The sequence below is a fragment of the Megalops cyprinoides genome, chromosome 19 (genome assembly GCF_013368585.1).
Source record: "Megalops cyprinoides isolate fMegCyp1 chromosome 19, fMegCyp1.pri, whole genome shotgun sequence".
Lineage (NCBI taxonomy): Eukaryota > Metazoa > Chordata > Actinopteri > Elopiformes > Megalopidae > Megalops > Megalops cyprinoides.
This window is the reverse complement of record NC_050601.1, coordinates 7,411,198-7,429,994: the sequence shown is the minus strand read 5'-3', so window position 1 is coordinate 7,429,994 and position 18,797 is coordinate 7,411,198. Positions and strand designations below refer to the sequence as shown.

General features: G+C 43.5%; 3 protein-coding genes across 3 annotated transcripts; all 3 read right to left on the bottom strand.

Moving 5' to 3' along the window:
* Positions 1-811: 811 nt before the first annotated feature.
* On the bottom strand, positions 812-4,600 carry LOC118794635. Its single transcript, XM_036552888.1, has 2 exons — positions 4,371-4,600; positions 812-3,192 (listed from the first exon to the last, which is right to left on the bottom strand). Exons 1-2 carry the CDS (start codon positions 4,390-4,392, stop codon positions 1,232-1,234), a joined length of 1,983 nt encoding a protein of 660 aa, XP_036408781.1. The 5' UTR covers positions 4,393-4,600; the 3' UTR covers positions 812-1,231.
* A 1,817-nt stretch (positions 4,601-6,417) lies between these two features.
* On the bottom strand, positions 6,418-9,200 carry LOC118795097 (immune-associated nucleotide-binding protein 9-like). Its single transcript, XM_036553456.1, has 3 exons — positions 8,995-9,200; positions 7,495-8,154; positions 6,418-7,409 (listed from the first exon to the last, which is right to left on the bottom strand). The coding sequence occupies exons 1-3, from the start codon at positions 9,017-9,019 to the stop codon at positions 6,418-6,420; spliced, it is 1,677 nt and encodes a 558-aa protein (XP_036409349.1). The 5' UTR covers positions 9,020-9,200.
* Positions 9,201-11,336: 2,136 nt separating this feature from the next.
* Positions 11,337-18,477, bottom strand: LOC118795098 (coiled-coil domain-containing protein 134-like). Its single transcript, XM_036553458.1, has 7 exons — positions 18,281-18,477; positions 15,707-15,866; positions 15,483-15,604; positions 14,774-14,858; positions 13,524-13,705; positions 13,210-13,281; positions 11,337-12,695 (listed from the first exon to the last, which is right to left on the bottom strand). The coding sequence occupies exons 2-7, from the start codon at positions 15,813-15,815 to the stop codon at positions 12,570-12,572; spliced, it is 696 nt and encodes a 231-aa protein (XP_036409351.1). The 5' UTR covers positions 15,816-15,866; positions 18,281-18,477; the 3' UTR covers positions 11,337-12,569.
* Positions 18,478-18,797: the final 320 nt, after the last annotated feature.

Sequence of the window (18,797 nt, the reverse complement as noted above, 5' to 3'; positions counted from 1 at the left end):
TTCGAATTATCAAACCAAACCCAGTGCACAGACCGTTGATTCACGAGAAGGAGAGCATGTGTGTAAGACTGTGTGTTCCTGCTATTACGTTTGACTCAAAATCATCCTCTACCCAATGTTACAGGGCATAAGAGAAGAGAAAAGAAAATACGGCATTCTACAGCTCTTCACATTTGGTGTAAAAAAAAAGAAAGCAGACAATAATATTTTATAATAGATACAATTTATTAATTTAACGCATTTTAGGAGGGATATTTCCTGCCCAAAGAGCAATTTGCAAAAAAAGGCACATTGATTTGAACAGGTCATAATACCTGTCAATAAAACGTTAAACCAAATGACACATCAGAGTAATCAGATTTTCAGCAACATATCCACTATAAAAATAAGTCATTTTATGACCAATAGCTTGGAGATTCTGTTTATTCCAACGGTCTTTGTTTAAACTGATTATACTGGGCTTGAATATTGGTCTTAAATACTGCAAACTGTCTGCATCAAACTGTCTGAATGAGGCAAACTTCTTTCTTTTTAAATTTTTTAAATTGTTAGCTTTGGGTCTTACTTTGCACATGAGTTTCCAAAAGATAAGTGCAAAAATAAGAATAAACATCTTTAAAAAATTCAAAACTATTTCAATAAATGTTCTCTTAATATGAATTTGGCTACATGTTCACTTAAAGATGAATCACATAAATATAAAGATAAAGATAAGGATTCCTTTATTGTCATTGCACAGAGTACAACATAATAACCATTATGAAAGTTTGGTAAAGTAATTAAATAAATTTATACTTAATACCTGTTTGGTTAGGGTGTATTCATTAATAAATAACACCAGGTCACTACATTAACATAAAAATGAGAACTGAATGATCAGCAATACTAAAACAAGCTCTTACACCATTGGCTTTTTGAAAACGTTATACTTCGAGGAATACATTAGGTTACTGCTTTTCCAGCACTTAAAACATATCCTCGTGCAAAACGTATCAAGTTTCCTACTTTTCGAATACTATATTAAAAATGTGTCACATCCACTCTATATTGAAATTTAATATGAAATTGTGGATCACTGTGCTTATTACATGCTGAGTGTAAACACTGCAAAACTGTGTGAAACCCAATCAAACGGAATAAAATTCTATCCACTTCAAACACTGAAGTACTGATTGACAGCTCGCTACTGCTTTTTTTTAGGAGTGATGTGCCACTCACAGGTGAGTACTCTCTATTTGTTCCAGTAGATCTCATATGATTTCTTCTCCGAGTAGCCGGAGTCTGAGGTTCCGCTCCGGACTTTCTCTTTCACCACCTTCACCACCAGGCCTCCGGCCAGAGCGATGCCCGCCGCCGCCTTCCCGATCTCCGCCACGGCCGTCATTATCCGTGCTGTCGCCCCCACGGTCTCCAGCGCCCCCGCCACACCCACTCCGGTGGCCGCCGCCGTCTGAGCCACAGGGGAGCTGGCCGCCAGCCCTTCCGCTGCGGTCGCCCCTGCCGCCTGCAGAGCCCCCGAAACACTCCCCCCGGCACATGTTGCGACACTTTGGACCGCAGTAGCGTTGGCTCCAACTACTGCCCCACCCGCACTTTCTGCCCCCGCGAGAGCTGCAGAACCAGCAACCGTGCCCTCCAGGACGGCCCCCAGAGCTGCCCCCGCCCCCAGCGTGCCCCCCACCCCTGCTGCCACCCCCACTGCAGTGGCCCCTATCACTCCCACCTGCCCCAGTGCCTCCAGAGCCGCCTCCCCTGGGGTGCTAGCCTCTGCCCCTGCCAGGGCGCCCACTGACCCTCCCAGCACCCCTCCAGTCGCTGCCCCAAGTGCCACTGCAGTCTTCCCGGCTGCTGCTGCCACGATCGCCCCCACTGTCTTCCCCACCCCTATCCCCCCTGCAACGGACACCCCAGCTAACTGCCCCGCTGCCAGTCCCACTGTGTTACCCACCACACTCGCACCTGCGGCTGCAGCCAGGGGCGCGGCTGCCCCGAACACCGCCCCCACAGCCATCCCCGTCGCTCCGGCAGCCACCATGATTTTGACTTTCTCCAGGACTTTCTCAGAGAGGGCTGCCTCCCTCCTGAACCTCTCAAGAGCGGAGCGGAAAGACTGCCTCCTGCTCAGGTTCCGCCCACCGCCCCTCCTTCTCTTCCAGTGCTCCCCCCATTTCTGTCCCCTGTCCCTCAGCAGACTCCAGGCATCTCTTCTCTCCTCCTCTGTCCACCTCTCCACCTGACCCACGTCATCTTGTTTTTCCTCCAGGTCTCGCTTCCTTGTTCCTATTCTCCTCTGCACCCCTTCCCCGTGTGCACACACATCCTGACTCCCTTCTTCAAGATCGCACTTTCGCCTCTTGGCTGTATTCATTTCCCCGCCCACTGCCCTTTCCGCTTCCTCCTCCCCCTGCCCCTCCCCTCTCTCCCTCATCATCCTCTCCTGCTCTTCCCTGATGGCCCCTTCCGCTTCTCTGAACATGTCATTGGTGTAAAACCCTCCCCCATTATCTTCCACCATCCTCTCAACCTTCTTCAGCAACCCCTTCACCTGGTCCCGATCGCCTGGGTCTCTGTTATTGAAGACGTGGTACCTGCCCCCACACCTCCGCAGCAGCGACCGCAGCTCCCCAGGGGCTGTGTCCCTCAGGTACTCCTCGATCCCCCTCCCCTCCAGGTCATCCCCCCTGGTGAACAGCACCACAGTGTGACTGAGCAGTGCCCTCTCCCCGAAAACCTGGGCCATCTCCTTGGCAACCCTCCCCTCATCCTCTGTGTACCGACCCAGCTGGACTACTAAGAGGAACGCGTGAGGTCCCGGAGACGACAGCGCCACGCACTTGGCGATCTCCGCCCGGATCTGCTCGGCACCGAAGCGGGTGTCTCCGAAACCCGGCATGTCCACAACCGCCAGCCTCTTCCTCCCGCTACGACTCTCCCCTTCCTCTTCCTCCGCCAGCTCCAGGCTCCCCTGCTCACATGCCTGGGTCACAGAGCTGGCGCTGAGCTCGGACTGGAACTGCCTCCGGCCCAGGATGGTGTTGCCGGAGGCGCTCTTCCCCGACCCGGTCTTGCCGACCAGGACCAGCCTGAGCTCCGACATTCTGTACTGGCTGCCGCCCTCTTTGCCGTTTTCACTCTGCTCTTCTTCTCCGCCCCCATCCTCATTCAGATCTTTGTCCTGCTCCCCTCTCCTAGCTGGATTAAGAATTCAAGCATTAGGGAATCTTTCTTGAAACATATAACCTTTTTTTTTTAAGATGACACAGAAATCATCCCCTAGAATCCTGTGTGTATCTACATTTTATAAGGTTTAAGCTAAGACAGCAGTGAAGCATAGTGGTAAGGAGCAGGGCTCATAATCTGAAGGTTGCTGGTTCAATTGCCTGCTAGGGCACTGCTGTTGTACCCTCGCCAAGGTACTTAACCCACTATTGCCTCAGTAAATATCCAGCAGTATAAATGGGTAAAAATGTAACCTAGTATATGCAAGTCGCTGGACAAGAGCGCCTGTTAAACGACAATAATATAATGTAATGTAAGTTACGGTGTCTCACTGTTTTCACACTGTGCAAAACGTATTCTGTAAACGCCTAAATTCAAAAGTTAAAGCCCTAGATCCATGGACATCTCGCGTAATCCCGTGAGCCTGACATGCAGCTGATGAACTTCGAACTCCTCGCAGCTACTCGATAAAGTCAACCAATTCTGTTCTTATGAGTTCATTGCTAATGATACAAGCAATGAAGTCAAGGTCACTGCCGTTTTGGAAATGACTGTAAGCTACAGACTAGCTAAGAGCATTCGAGAAGACCGATTCGTTTGCTAGCGATAGCTAGACAAACAACAATAATGTCCCATTTTGCATGTGTTAAAATGCTTCTAGAGGACACAGTAAGGATTGTTTTGTTTGGTTTCGTTTTCCCCCGTCACACGCTTCAAGCTGAAAAGTCGTTATATGTAGCATAAATTGCACCCTGCTGTATCTGCGTATCTGTCTCTCAATGCTCGTCTAGCTATTCGGTGCTTACCGTTACATAAAATTGTATTTAGCTATATATAAACACCGAAAAGCTGCCCCACTAACGTAGACGCTGTAGCGGCCTATCCGAACAATAATAGCTAATTTTCCAACAAATTGGCACATGTTGCTTAAATGTCAACATCATACCGTCATCTGATCAATGTTAGAATACTGTTAGAACTAGCAAGCACCATTAGGATGCCAGACAGGTTTCTATCAACTTGTTAGCATTAACGTTATTGTCTTGAGTTGCTCATCCAAGTCGGCTAGTTAGCTATAAGTTATTGACTGGCTACCAACAATAAATCTCAAACGTGAGCATACAAAAAGTTAAGACGATTTGCATAAATACCTGAATCCACAGCAGAGGCCATGGCTACTCCGCCTCGATTCCCCCTCCTCTATATTATTTTTTTAGCTTTCGGTGAAACAGTAATGGCGATGTGCGGTCCCTGTACCCGTTCACTCTTCAAAAAAACGAACTCTTTGAAAAGGACCATAACAAACGCTATAACGGTTGTGTCTGTTGTAGTGTTTTGGCGGCACCTTGTGGTACTTATGCCAAATGCGCACACATTGTCCTCCTTCCGCGATGTACAGTAGATTCTATCAAACGTGGAGATCCATTACAAAATCGCCGAGCTCACACCTTCTCTTCCCCACTCTTTTCCTCCCCACCAACACCACCCTCAGCTCTTCAGACCCTGTCAGAATAAATAATCAGATAATGAGCTCCAGAAAACCTTTTGGACTTTTTCATTAAAATAATTCACATGCTCACTAATCCTGCATGTGATTGTATTCACCTGAATCATTTATAATTTTTTTTAAAGAGATCTGATAGAATGCAAATGGACATCTTTGTCATATTGAAGTCAATTTCAGAAATATTTTTTTCTCTTCATTCTGCCTTTTTGGTCTCTTTTGGCTATATTCTCTTCAGGTGGTAAGATGTGCTAAAGATTTGCTTTGGAAAGGTTCTTCTCCAGTTTGTTGAAATGTTGCCCAGCTTGTTCAGTGTAACTTGGCTTCACTTTGATATCAATTTTAATGGCAGACCTATTCTTGCAAGTGTTAGTGCTGATTCATAGAAAATATGCATGTAAGATGTGTGACTAACTTTACATTTTTGTACACTGAAACTTTTTTGTGAAGACATCATGCAAACCGCATGACATGCCTGTAGTGTGAGCATTTGTGAGATGAACTCATGTCATTCGAGCGTTCTGTGCAGGAAGATCCTTCTCACCCATTGGAACCTGCTGGCACATTCACTTGTCTTACTGGATTCCCTCTGGACTCCTGGACTGGAAATAAAACTCTTCGCAGTCCAGATGTTAAGATCGGAATATATCTTCATCTCTCAGTGACCAGAACACCACCATTCGTTGAGAAAACAGAACTGGTTTTACAGGTTCACAGAAGACGAGACTGAACATCCCTGCTCACTCTCAATGCCACATGGAGGGCAGCAGCCCCATCAAATCTGATCAGACAGACAATTACAAAAGACAGCATGCACTGGATAGGTTCCTCTGATGGATTTATTTTAATGCCTTTGAAGGACAGCATCAGCTGTCTCAACAGATAGACAGGAGAAATTACATTCTGTTGATAAGTCACTGAAAATGGCAATGCACTGAATCTTTCAAACAAATATTAGGAATGAAAAAAGAAAATCCTGACATGGAGCCATCAAACACTAGTTTTACTGCTTCTGTTTTTGAAATGGATGCCCTACAGTCATTTTGTAGAGTACCATACTACACAGATTCTTTGCCAGATGTGCCTATCTGAAAACAGCTTAAGATAAAATAATATATTATGGTCATGTAGAACAGCACATAAATACTGTTCTACTCTGTTGTGTCTTCTGCCAGTCAGTAAGACTGAAATGTTTTAGACCTGTGAAGATGGGGATAGAGGAGCATGTAAGATCTCATTCAGTCTCCATTTTACATCTAATCAGAGGTCATGAATAACACATCCATATACAGCACACTATTTACTCATATTCAATTATTATATTTCAATAGAACATGGGAAAAACATGATGAAAAATGTATGATTTTTCATAGTAAATGTGGTGTGTTACTGTAAAAATGTTCTACTACCTTCCTCTACCACAAATATTGCTATCACCAAATAAAACACCTTTACAGTTTAAATTCATAAACTGTAATATTTAAACAATATTACATGGTAATGTTTTCTCCATCCAGAATCAATACATACATGGATGACAACAACAGCAAAATTTCTATAAAGCTAGTGATTTTGCAATTTGTATAATTTGTTAGAAGAGAATGTGTCAAAATTACAAATAATGAATACCAGCAGTGATGGTAAAATTCTGTGATAAATATTCATGGAAGTTACCAACAAGACAACTAAAAAACTTATTGAATTACACACAACTTACTCTTGCCCAGTTTGTAAGTGGCTTTAATGGCCAATTTCACTGCTTTGGCTGTTTCAATTCCTTTTTCTTGTGCGGCCTTTATGGCATCATTCTGTTCCTGTCTGATGACACTGAGTTTAATACCAGAAGCAGCTATACCAAGGCTCCCTATGACTCTTTCAGAGAACAGAATTTCCACTGCGTCATTTCGCGATTCCTCTACTAACTTCCAATAGATCCTTTGCCACTCTGTCTTGTTTGCTCTTTTGTACTCTTCTCCCAATTGCTCGACTTTCTCCTTGATTTTCTCTTCCTGAATTTTGTTCACTGCTTCCTCAACCTCCTGGAACATCTCAGACGTATAGCAGGTGCCCCCGTTTTCAGACACCATTTTTTCTATTTTATCCATTAGATCTCTCACCTGGCTGTAACTTTTTGAAGTGTTGTCTAGACAATGGTACCTATTTTCACATGTTTTTACGAGATCCTTGAGATCAGCATCACCTTCTCGAATATACTGCTCAATGGATTTCTTACCTAGTTCTTCTTTGTGTGTGAAAACGACCATTGTGTATTTCCCTGCATCCTCTCCGAATGTATCTTTGATTTGCTCAACTGTGCTTTTCTCCTCTGGTGTGAACCGTCCTAGCTTTATTACCAGGAGAAAAGCATGGGGGCCTGGTGAAGATAAGCCAATACATTTGCATATTTCTGAAACAACCTCATTATTGGAGAGCACTGTATCAAATAATCCTGGGGTGTCCACAACAGCAATGTCTTTGCCATTCCTCTGTATTTTTTTTCTCTGACAATGCCTAGTTTGTGAAGCAGAGCTCATTTCAGACTCAAAAGTATCTCTACCAAGAATGGTATTCCCACAGGCACTCTTTCCTGACCCAGTCTTTCCTACAAGCACAAGCCTCATTTCTTCTCTTCCCTGGCGTTGGTCTCCGCAACCTGGCATAGCTTCCTCTGCATCTGCCTCTGAAACTGAATCATAACAAAGACATAAGCATTGCTCATCAATGGAAACAAATATTGCCAAGAATTCAAACTTTATCAAATTACAACTTACAATTAGTTCCTAGGTCTTTGCTGCTTCTTCTTTTATTGACCAGGCAGAGTTTCCCTCCATTACTTGACACCATTGCATCAATCTTATCCAGCAGCTCCAAGACATGCTTTTTATTGGTGTCACCGAGTTTGTTGTTGAGGACATGTATCCTGCCCCCACACTCCTTAATGAGCTGCTGTAGTTCTCCTCCCTTTTCTTGGATGTACTCTTCAATTGTTTCTCCATCATCCAGGTTATCTCCTCGGGTAAAAAGCACTATGGTGTAGCCCAGAGCACCCTGTCCAAACAGCTGTTTAACAGACTCCAACACCTCCTGCTCGTTCTCTACATCATCCCCTGCAGGGATGACCAGGAGGAAGGCATGAAGTCCAGGTTCAGAGAGCGAGACCAGCCTCCCTCTCTCTCTGACAACCTCATCTTCAGTCAGCTGTGGGTTAAGCAGGTCTGGAGTGTCAATCACACAAACCTGCCTCCCAGCAGCCTCTGCTTCAGCCAACTCACATTCCTTGGTCACAGGTGTGGCACTGCGTTTGGATGTGAACTGCTTCCTGCCTAGGATGGTGTTTCCTGATGCACTCTTCCCAGATCCTCTCTTCCCCAGCAGCACTATTTTCACTGATGGCTCACTGACTGACGTGAGAGAAAGAGCTTCTGCATCACCTAAGATATGAGAGAGAGAGAGAGAGAGAGAGAATGAGTGAGTGTGTGTGAGAGAGAGAGAGAGAGAGAGAGATTAGACATTATAGTTACAGCTACAGCTCAGTGTTTCCCAAACCAAGTACTGCAGGCATCACACTATGTCTGATGTTTTGGTGTCATTTTGATCAGTCAGGTTTTGTCAAGCAGCTAACTCAGTCTTGATCTGGGTTTGAAATCTCCTGATAAGTGTCTGCTGTTAGGTCTTGGAGAAAGAAATGTGTAGTTAATGTTGAGAGAGTTGAAATCAATGTTAAATTGCAGTTGATTTCTTCTGTAAATATATTGTCACTACGTAGATACTGATAATGTCTAAACCATACCTAATAAATCAAGACCTCAACTGGAAGAAAAAAAAAAAAACAGAGTGTACCCTCAGCACTGTCTCAGTCAAGGTGGTTTGTGGAAGTAATTTGAGATTATTTTATAGGCATATCCTTAACAGAGATAGTCAAGCACCACGCCAGTAACGGGATATGATGCATTTCCCTTTTTTGTTCATACTAGAATGAGGAGAATAGGAACATTTTTTCCTTCACTATTGTGTCGTTTTGTGTCCAATATAAAATATCAACACATCTCATAAAGTGTTTTGAAATGATTTAGGCTCAGGTAAACATGGAGCACTGCATCACAACAAGTACAAATCAGCACATTATCAAAATAAATACTGAATTAAACTAACGTTAATACCTGCGTGTAAAACTATAGGCTAATATTTACAAATAAGTATTATAACTAGTATTACAGTATTGTAACTAATACGGATCATGCAGAGAAATGAAGGCATAGTGTTGCACTCACCTCGGCCTGATGCAGCCGCTGCCATTTTCGTCTTTTCTTAATTTGCGGAAAGAAAACGGTGAGAAGAAGCTATGCCAGGTTGTGGATCATCTAAAACGTAGCCTAATAACCAGAACACATGCACAGTTCTTTCGTGACATAAATGCAGCTCGTTACAAGGCAACCTGGAAACTTTTCTCGTCTTGCAAATCAAACAACAGCGGAAAATGGCGAATCTGCGTTGTTATTAGGCATGTAATTTACTTTCGGTTTCTAAACAATGTGCTAGACAAGGCTGACGCGATTGGCACGCTTTACGTCTGCTATACTCACTGATGTTCCCTCCTCTAACTCTCCAGGAGCAGGGAACGAGAACTTCCATGTAAGATGTAACTTTGTTACAACATATCCCTTTTTTTTTCCTTTTCTCAGTGGAAAAGACACACCTGATGTGCATCAGGTAAGATGTCGGTTAAGAAGTAAACTTTTTAGACTTGATCTTAATTGATCAAGTAGCAACTAAGATAAAAGTGTTTCATACATTTTCAATTCTTTTTCTTAGCATATGTTAATTGTTTTTTTTCTTTTTTCAATGGTGTATTTGCAGCAGCTACAGTTTCAAGTTTGGCAACCTTTCAAATGTAGAACAATCTCTTACCGTGGTTTGCAATTTCTCTAAAATTAGATTAGATTAGATTAGATTCAACTTTATTGTCATTGTGCAGAGTACAGGTGCAAAGCCAATGAAATGCAGTTAGCATATAACCAGATGTGCAAAAAAATAAAATAAAATAAAATTTAAAAAATTCATGTTACAATCGAAGACGATCATACCATACAGTTTCTACAAACGGAGGAAAAAAAAGCTTTTGTACTTGAGTTCGTATTCGGGTTGTAGGGCAAATGGTGCAAGCTTGTATACGCACTGTGAAGGGCCAAAAACTCATGACAGAATTTTTTTTTTTTTCATCCACATTAATACGATACAGTCGCACATTTTAGGCAGCGGAGTGTTCACTCATTTTAAACTAAATTCAAACATTGTCGGCTGGATTGTGGATTTCTTAACCATTAGATCCCAGAGGGTATGAGCTCATCATGTCATGTCCAGGCAACCCGCCACTGGCTCTCCTCAAGATAACATCCTGTCTACACTACTATCTTCGCTTTACACCAGTGACTGCAGGAGTGATCATGAGGACGGGCATCCTGACATTTGCTGATGATTCTATCATTGTCAGTCTGCTACAAGATGAGGTCTCTAAGCATGGCACTTGTGGGTTAAAGAATTTGCACAGTGGTGTGAGGATACCTTTCTGCAGTTTATATTTCTACAGCTGAAGTTGATTTTAGGGAACAATCTCAACCACCCTCGCAGACAATCATCAAAGGCCATGGAATTGGATTTCTTGGAAAAACTAAAATACCTGGGTTCTGTCATTAATCACAGAATTAACTGATGTGAATACAGATAGGGAAGTCAGCAACATTTATGTTTCATTAGCAAGATAAATGTTTTTAATGTGAACACAATAATGACATCACTATTTTATAGGTCTTCTATCTGAATATTTGTAACAGGAATTATCTTATTTTCAAATTACTGTGCTATAAGGCATTGTGAAAGAGTGCTCTTGGAAGTGGTATATTGATACAGATTTTTCTTACTTTCAAAAAAATGCTCATAACAGCAGAAATGTTTCTTAGGTGGTATTCTGCTAATACTTCTTTGTCACACATCAAAGGCTGTTTCAGTTTTTGTAATTTAATCCGAACCATTTGTGGGTAATATTCAGGGTCATCGTCAATAGCTCATTTGCGCTATATTTATCTTCAGATGGTTGAACCGCTGTAAAATCTGCTATAAGTACAGTATAATAATAGCATCATTACCCTCAACTATTAATGTTTTTGAAGGAGTTTTTGAATAAACAAGTTTACTTCCATCCTTAATCTGTATTAAATTAAATAAAAAGGGATCATTTTATTACACCGGGATATATGATTTATTAATGTACCGTTTCCCTGCAATTAAATAACAGGACACTCCCCAAATATACATCATATTTATTCAATGTATTTCTATAACAGTCAAATTAAAAAAAAAAAATCCACATTTTAAGTCATTGTCACCCTGACATTTTCTGCTGATAGTCAGACCTCCTATTTTAATATGCAATAAAACTTTGTATGAATATTTTAATCTTGTTCAGTTTTCTAAAAAATAAAAATCAAACAATTAAAAGCAAATAAAAAAACACAATTAATTCAACCTGAGCAATGAATGTTATGAACTAAGTCCACACATACCAAAGCCAGAAAGCAACAGGACTAAAAAGCTGAACTAAAAGCATGGTGATACTCTTCTACCTGTTAAACATGAAACTGTGAGTAACGAAGCACCAGGTGTATATTTAGTGTGGAGCAGGTGGGTTCATATTTTGATTTAGTTCCATCCCAAGTAAATAGGATTATAAAGGATAGGTTATTCACATTTAATATGCAGCAGTAATTGAGCTGTACAAGTATATACAGTATTCATGATTGTGCATTGTTGCTGATCATATGTAAAACCGTTTTGGACATTTAAAAATCTTATGATGATAATGATAATATTCAGGACTGCAGGAAAAAAAGCTGACAAAAAGCGCCACCACGTGGCAGCAAGGAGCAGTACCATTGCACGTCTTAGCTCAATTTGCATTCATAACCGCTTCCCTCACTCCTTACTCGTGAAGAACGTTCACCTTGGATCAGTGCTCATCTAGTGAGAACCAAACACTACATCAAAGGCTTGCTGGCTGAGAACTGATCAGAGATCAGTACTGCTCAAAGGTGAAGGTGCTGAGACAGCTGTTTGGAATGTAGCCAGAACGGAGACACACAAGTACAGATTAAAACAGCATAATATGAAAATGTGATTACTTCAGAACAGTTTCTGATGTGACCAGATATCATGAGCATGAAAGGAACACATTTCAAAAGTTTAAAGAGACAAAAAAAAAACAACATAATCACCAAAGTGTGCATGACAACTTCATATAAGCTGGGCTAAATTAACCATCCTCCATATTTACAGTTGTTGTACAATTAAGACTAAAATGTATCAGAAACATTGTACCCTTATCATGAACAAAAATGTTAAGTCTAGTTACAATTTGACAACAAAGCAGATAATTGCTTTTGAGTTTGTTCTTAAAAGCAAGAGAAGTGCACTCCCATGTAATCAAAAACTTCCCCATTTCCCCCTCTCTTCTCATTTTTTACACACCCTGCTTCTACACACATTCAACACCTTTATCTTGTGTCTACCACAAAATACAAAATAGTTCTATTTTACTCTCTCTGATTTATTTAAATTCTCCGTATTTCATCCCACCCACACATACACATAAATATTATCACAAATCCCTACAAACTCCTATGAACCACAGGGCTCCTGTGATACTCCTACCGGCTGTTCCTTCCTGCCTGCAGCTCGAACATCCTGAACATCCTGAATGCTGATGCCACCCCTCCCTCTCATCCTCTAACTCCCTCTGTCCTTCTCCATCCTTCATAACCCACCCCCCACGGTCACTCCCAGGGTGGGGGTGCTATAGCTCGGTGCGGGAGCGAGAGATGCGCGGGCCTTTCCTGATCTCTTTCCTCTTCTCCTCTTTCCTCCTTCTCTTCTCCTCTTCCCTCAGGACTTTCTGAAACGCTTCCGCGGTGTGCAGCACCTGGGATGGGCAAGAACGAGCGTGAGCATGCGTATGTGTGAGTGTGCGTGTGCGTGTGTTTGTGTGTGTGCATATGTGTGAGTGTTTGTGTGTGTGTGTGTGTGTGTGTGTGTGTGTGCGCGTGTGCATGTGTGTGTGTGTGTTTGTGCGTGTGTGTTTGTGCGTGTGCATGTGTGTGTGTGAGCATGCATGTGGGCAGGGGAGAGGTGGTGGCGGTACCAACAGAGGAAATGAGGACAGGAGAGATTAAGGCAAACTGGCGAATCAGGAAGAGTTTCCCTCTAGCTTGGTCAGCAGAAGAAATATAGACTGCATAAATAAACGCAGCATCACAACAGACAACCTGCAGTTAACAAACCGCCCCAGAATAAGGTTTCTGTTTTAAAGAGACTTGCAGGAGCTGGGACTTCACTCTTCGAGTTAGATGCTGAACCCTCCTGTGCTACAAATCCAATTTTCAAATAAGTTATTTTGAAAATGAAACGAAACTTAAGACACGGTGCCTGTCACTCACGTCATCTCTCTCGGTGCGATAAGGGTTGATGAAGTCCGGGGATTTCTCCGTTATTCCTAACTCCTGGGACATCTGAGGGAAAGAGAGGGAAAGAGAGGGCAGGGGGAACAGGAGAAGAGAAGAATGAGACACATGGGAGATTACACCCAGATCCAAAAAGGCACTGCTCTTATTTACAGTGAACGGGGAGTCAATGCACAAATCTTAACAGCTATAGCGCATGCTGCCAGTTTGGTCATATGTGTCATTTGTGTGACTTCAGCCCTATGTCTATAGGCATACACCCCCCCCCGCAGAGTCTCTCCCAGTCTGACCAGTGTGAGGACATGCTGGTGGGCTCCCCCGGCGAAGACGCCCGTCTGGTTGCAGAAGCGCAGCCCCCAGCGCAGCAGCCCCCCCCAGTCGGCGTTGCGGTCGTAGTAGTGGTGCACGATGCGGGGAAAGCGCAGCGCCACGTCCCCGAAGAACGCCGTGTTCTCCACCACGTGGGAGTACGCTGAGGGGAGACGAGGAGCGTCAGACACAGGCAGACAGAGAGAGGAAGAGGGCTGTTTACACAGCGCACCAACACTGACTCCATACTACACAGACAGTCAGAGACAGGCAGACAGAGAGAGGAAGAGGGCTGTTTACACAGCGCACCAACACTGACTCCACACTACACAGACAGTCAGAGACAGGCAGACAGAGAGAGGAAGAGGGCTGTTTACACAGCGCACCAACACTGACTCCACACTACACAGACAGAGGGTGTTTCTCAAAGTTAAGGAAGGATCCTTAACGGCTGCATTTCAATGATGCTACGTCATCGAATCCCGCCGAAGGACTGTACCAATGTCGAGGATCCTTCGAATTCTACCGAGGACCGAGTCCTTCGTTCAGACAGTTTTCAAGTATGCATAGCGTGTATCCTCAGTGTCCTTAAAGCACCCACAATCCTATGCGCACGTACAAGAGTCTGCGGCGTGGAACTGAAGGCGGGACCTTTTCAATTACGCACACCTGCACACTCACTAGACTGTTCCATTATCTGTTCTCCGAATGCTAGGAAGGAGTCTTGCCTAGCCTCTGAAGGACGTGACTTGGAAGGACCCGTCCTACCAAGGAAGCATCCTTGACTTTGAGAAACAGCTAGAGTGTCAGAGACAGGGAGAGAGAGATAGAGAAAAACAAAGGGGGGGACATGTTTACACGGTGAACCAACACGGACTCCATATTACACAGAGATACAAAATGACATAGATAAAGAAAGACAGAGAGAAGGGGACATGTTTACACTGTACACCAACACTGACTCCATACAGACAGAGAGACAGAGTGTCAGAGACAGGGAGGCGAAGACAGAGAGAGGAAGGGCAGGGGGGAAGTGTTTACACAGCGGACCTACACTGATTCCACACTGCGAAGACAGACAAAGAGAAATGGAGAGATAAAGGGGGCTGTTTACACAGAGTGCCAACACTGACACAACAGAGCGAGAAAGAGGTAACGAGAGAGCCGATGGGGAATGAGAAGAGATCAAAGCAGAGAGGGAGACAGCGAAACGGCACATTTTGCGTCTGACCTTCCTTGATTTTATCATCCAGGGGGAAGGGGTCATCAGGCTGCAAGTTGGCTGCCGTGAGAACTGCCCTGGAGTCTTCCAGCACCTGCGGGCACAGACGCATGCTGACCAGACAGATCTCATTCGAAGATGTACCTCATCAGCGTGAGTGAGCACATTTGCCACAGACAGTGACGTCGCCCCTTACCGTCAGGAGAAGAGCACGATTAGTTCCTCTAGCCAGAAACACTGTATCTTAAGTTAGGTGAGCTAATGCTATCTATACTTGCACTGTGCACGAGGCAAAGGGCTCCAACTTATAAACCATTACATTTTATATTACTTATTGTCATTTAGCAGATGCTCTTATCCACAGCATAGGTTATAGTTTACTGAGGTAATTCTGGGTTAAATACCTTGCCCGAGGGTACAGCAGCAGTGACCCAGAGGGGAATCGATCCAGCAACCTTTTGGTTATGAGCCCTGGTCCTTACTGCTATGTTACATTGTAGCCCAAGCAGGACGCCGGTCCATTACACATAGTAACAACTGCGACATTACAATGAGATCCGGTGTCTGTTGTCTGAGATCTTGTATAGCTCAATGAGGTCATGTAGCAAGGAGTCTATTCCAGCTGACACAGACTAGTTTAAGTTTGTGAACTAACAGAGGCAGCCCTGGGTACAGCCTGAATGGACATAATGTAGATGTGAACAGACATACACCGCACCTTGAACAGTCCCTTCAGCATGATGTCAATGATCTTGTACTGCTGGTTGATGTCATTAAGCTCCACTAGGTTCTTCAAGGCGTTCAGCTGGTCTTTCCTCTTTGTCTCAAACAGACGCTTGTCTGAGGGAGGAGGTAAGGAATACACTCACACACACATGCATGCACGCACACACACACACACACACACACACACACACATTCAACATGATGACAGCAGGATACAGATCTCCAGGTTAGAGTCATGTCTGTGTCTGTGTGTCTCGGAGTCTGCAGAAGAGGAGGAGAGGGCCGGGAGAGCCAAGACCAGCAGCACAGCGTACATACACAACATGGCCAGGTGGGGGCGGCAACGAGGCGCTCTGTCTCACTCGCTGAGGGAAGGCTGGAAGAAGTAGTCAGACAATAATTAAAATCACGACAGCCCTGGATACTGTCTGCGCCAGTCCAACTACCACACAGCACTACAGTATTACAATACCACTGCAGAACAGTCAGTATCAGCATCTACACTATACTAAGTCTGAACTGTTTGGAAATCAGTAATCACAGTTCAGCAGCTGCATTCCCTTACTTATATTATTTTCCCCCCTTCAATCTCCTATTGTTCCTCACCACCAAACGCCACCCTTCTGGAGCTATACGCCACTGCCACGTTTCTCTGTTCTTTCTCCCCTTTGCAACCACTTAAACACACGATACAGGGAACAAAAGTAAGAAGACAAATAAGAACCAAAAATAGTCCTATCATTAATGAATATTTAATGAGCTCTGGTTTTTAAGAAAACATTAACTGAAAACAAAAGTGAGATGGGAGGGGAAGATGTAGTCGCTGAAACATACATCCAATGCATTATTCAGACCTGACTCTAGCGATAATAATATCAGAGAGAGGGAAGAGGGGGAGGAGGTGGGGATGGGGGACCCTGGGGGGAACTGACAGTCTTTCTGTTTAATATTTTATTTCCCTTTGCTAAGAGACGGGAAAAAAAAGTGAAGTTGGTAGACAGGGATCAAGATCAGTGTGTATGTATGCGAGTGTGTGTGTGAGAATGTGAGAGAGAGAGAGAGAGAGAAAGAGATGGGGGTGGGTAGTCAGGTGTAGATAAAGAGCCGAAGAGGTCATAGTTCAACAGGTGCTTAGACTTATAATTTATACACTTTGCCAATTAAATGACAGAATGATTGAATGACCCCAGCTCAAGGTAAAAGATGCACTTAGATATTCTACTGATTGGTTACTCTCGAACTTGGCTTACAGTGCATCAATAAATCAGCTGAAATGACTGGTTACAGCCAGACTGGAACTTTGATATCATCTGCAATTTACTTGAAATATTGGTTGGCAACTCTACCCAATGTGAAACTATGGTAAGACTCTTGCAGTTCTCCAGACAGATTCAGCTAAAACATCAAAATGTAAAAAAGGTCCTCCTTAAACAAGCCTGGATGGATCTCTGTGTGACCTCTTCATCTACAGCACAGAGAGGAACTCCAACCTAACATAACTTAAATCAGACCATAACTGACGCCCCAACCCATTTTTTTAGATGCATCTGTAATACTGGCTACTGAGAACAGAACAATACAAATCCATCTCCGTGACAAAAGAGTTAGAATTTCAATTAATTCCCTGAGTCAGTCTGTGGGCACCCAGCATTGAAATGTTTCCAACCGGCAGACAATGCAGCAGCTGCCTGGGTAGGATATTACAGACTGGAGCAGATCAATCATTTCACGCAGCGCATCTAAGGCTGTGTGATTAAGATGTGCGTCGCATGCGTTTGCTGTAACAAACCTCTCGTCCCGTCAATGATGAGTTGATTAGAGAGTTAATCAATGCCTCCTCTGCCAGCGTCCTGCCCACAGACCCCACAACACTGCCTATGCTTGGTCCCCTGCAGCTAACACAATCTTTCACTGGCACAACGCCAGGACATGTTAAACAATAAGCAAAGGCCGGTGGACTCAGCAGGAGTTTCTGGCTATAAGTACTGAGTGGGACATCTTTTTGCTTCTGCCCTTGAGGACATTATTTTACAACCCGAGGGGAGGCAATCGAGGATACAGGAGGGATGTGAGCTATGTTGGAATTGGGAGTCGAAATGGATTACGTATCAATGACAGAGCTGACAAACAGCAGTTCAAATACACTGTTTTACTATGGTTAACAACAGTGGCCAGGTCATTTTGAATAATACTCAATATCTTTGCAATCCTTACAAAATTTTCCTTTTTAACTTGTAAGTCTAATGATATCCCATTGGTATTCAGTAAACAAAATATCTTAACACACACACACAGTCACACACACATCAAAGAGTAAAGGAGCAGCTAACTAACCCCTTTTTAATCTTTGCTAAAACCTCTAAGTAACAGATTAGCTGGCCAGCTATCTAAATGTGCAATGTCCAGCAAGACACCAACGGCGATTTGGTACGAATACGATTTGGTCAAGGCAAAACATCTTCACTCGCTCGGTAGCCAATTTCTTACCTAATCAATTGTCACATTAGCTAGAATACAAAACTGTCACAGAATAGCTAACCTCACCGGCACGGATCCTCGCAAGATAACCGGAACAATTGCCGTTTTGTTATTTGAATATAATAACCAAACGCGATCTAGACAGTTGCAGCTATCTAACCACGCGCTGATTCGGCAATATCACATAACGTCCATTTCAACAGACCATCTGTATAAAAATGCACACTGCAGACAGCAAATTGACCAGCTGTAGTTAGCTAGTGAGCTGGCAAGCTAACTCGCTAGCTAAACGCAAACTGGTCGGTCACTCACCTCACAATAAGCAACAGGACGAGATTACTAGCTAGCTAGCTACTAGTTGGTCTAATTAAACTGCAGCTTCAATAGCTTTTAAGAAGAAATGTAAAAGCATCCGTGTCTGAGCACTTGGCACAATCCTCAGGTGACGGTGCTGCTTTAAAAACGATCATTTACATATACTATTCCCTTCCTCCACTCTGCCAGCGCCACGATCACACCGGCTGGCTTGGACGAATGACAGCTAACGATTTCATCCAAAAAGTGACGCGGTTTCCAGACGGACGTGTTTGAGCGGCACACAGCCACCCAGTAATTGGTACGCAGCGAATCATTCCCGCAGTACCAAGAGAGAGCGTGTTCGGAGCAAAACCGCCGAAAGCATTTCCATCGCAACTAAGGGTTATTTATATATTTTCAGAAAATATAGTACTTTTTAAGGAATAGGACAATAACGTTTGGTTTGGACATATATCATTCTTTCGTTTTAAATCGCTTTGCATACAAGCATCTGTCAAGTGCCAAAATGTAA

Excerpts from the sequence above, each read along its gene's own strand:
- LOC118795098 (XM_036553458.1), bottom strand. The coding sequence starts at position 15,815 with ATGTTGTGTATGTACGCTGTGCTGCTGGTCTTGGCTCTCCCGGCCCTC. Across the intron at positions 14,859-15,482 it reads TGCTGAAGGGACTGTTCAAG|GTGCTGGAAGACTCCAGGGC; the intron begins GTGCGGTGTATG and ends CTGTGCCCGCAG. Across the intron at positions 12,696-13,209 it reads ATCGCACCGAGAGAGATGAC|GTGCTGCACACCGCGGAAGC; the intron begins GTGAGTGACAGG and ends TGCCCATCCCAG.
- LOC118794635 (XM_036552888.1), bottom strand. The coding sequence starts at position 4,392 with ATGGCCTCTGCTGTGGATTCAG. Across the intron at positions 3,193-4,370 it reads GGCCTCTGCTGTGGATTCAG|CTAGGAGAGGGGAGCAGGAC; the intron begins GTATTTATGCAA and ends TTCTTAATCCAG.
- LOC118795097 (XM_036553456.1), bottom strand. The coding sequence starts at position 9,019 with ATGGCAGCGGCTGCATCAGGCCGAG. Across the intron at positions 8,155-8,994 it reads AGCGGCTGCATCAGGCCGAG|GTGATGCAGAAGCTCTTTCT; the intron begins GTGAGTGCAACA and ends CTCATATCTTAG. Across the intron at positions 7,410-7,494 it reads CAAAGACCTAGGAACTAATT|TTTCAGAGGCAGATGCAGAG; the intron begins GTAAGTTGTAAT and ends GTTATGATTCAG.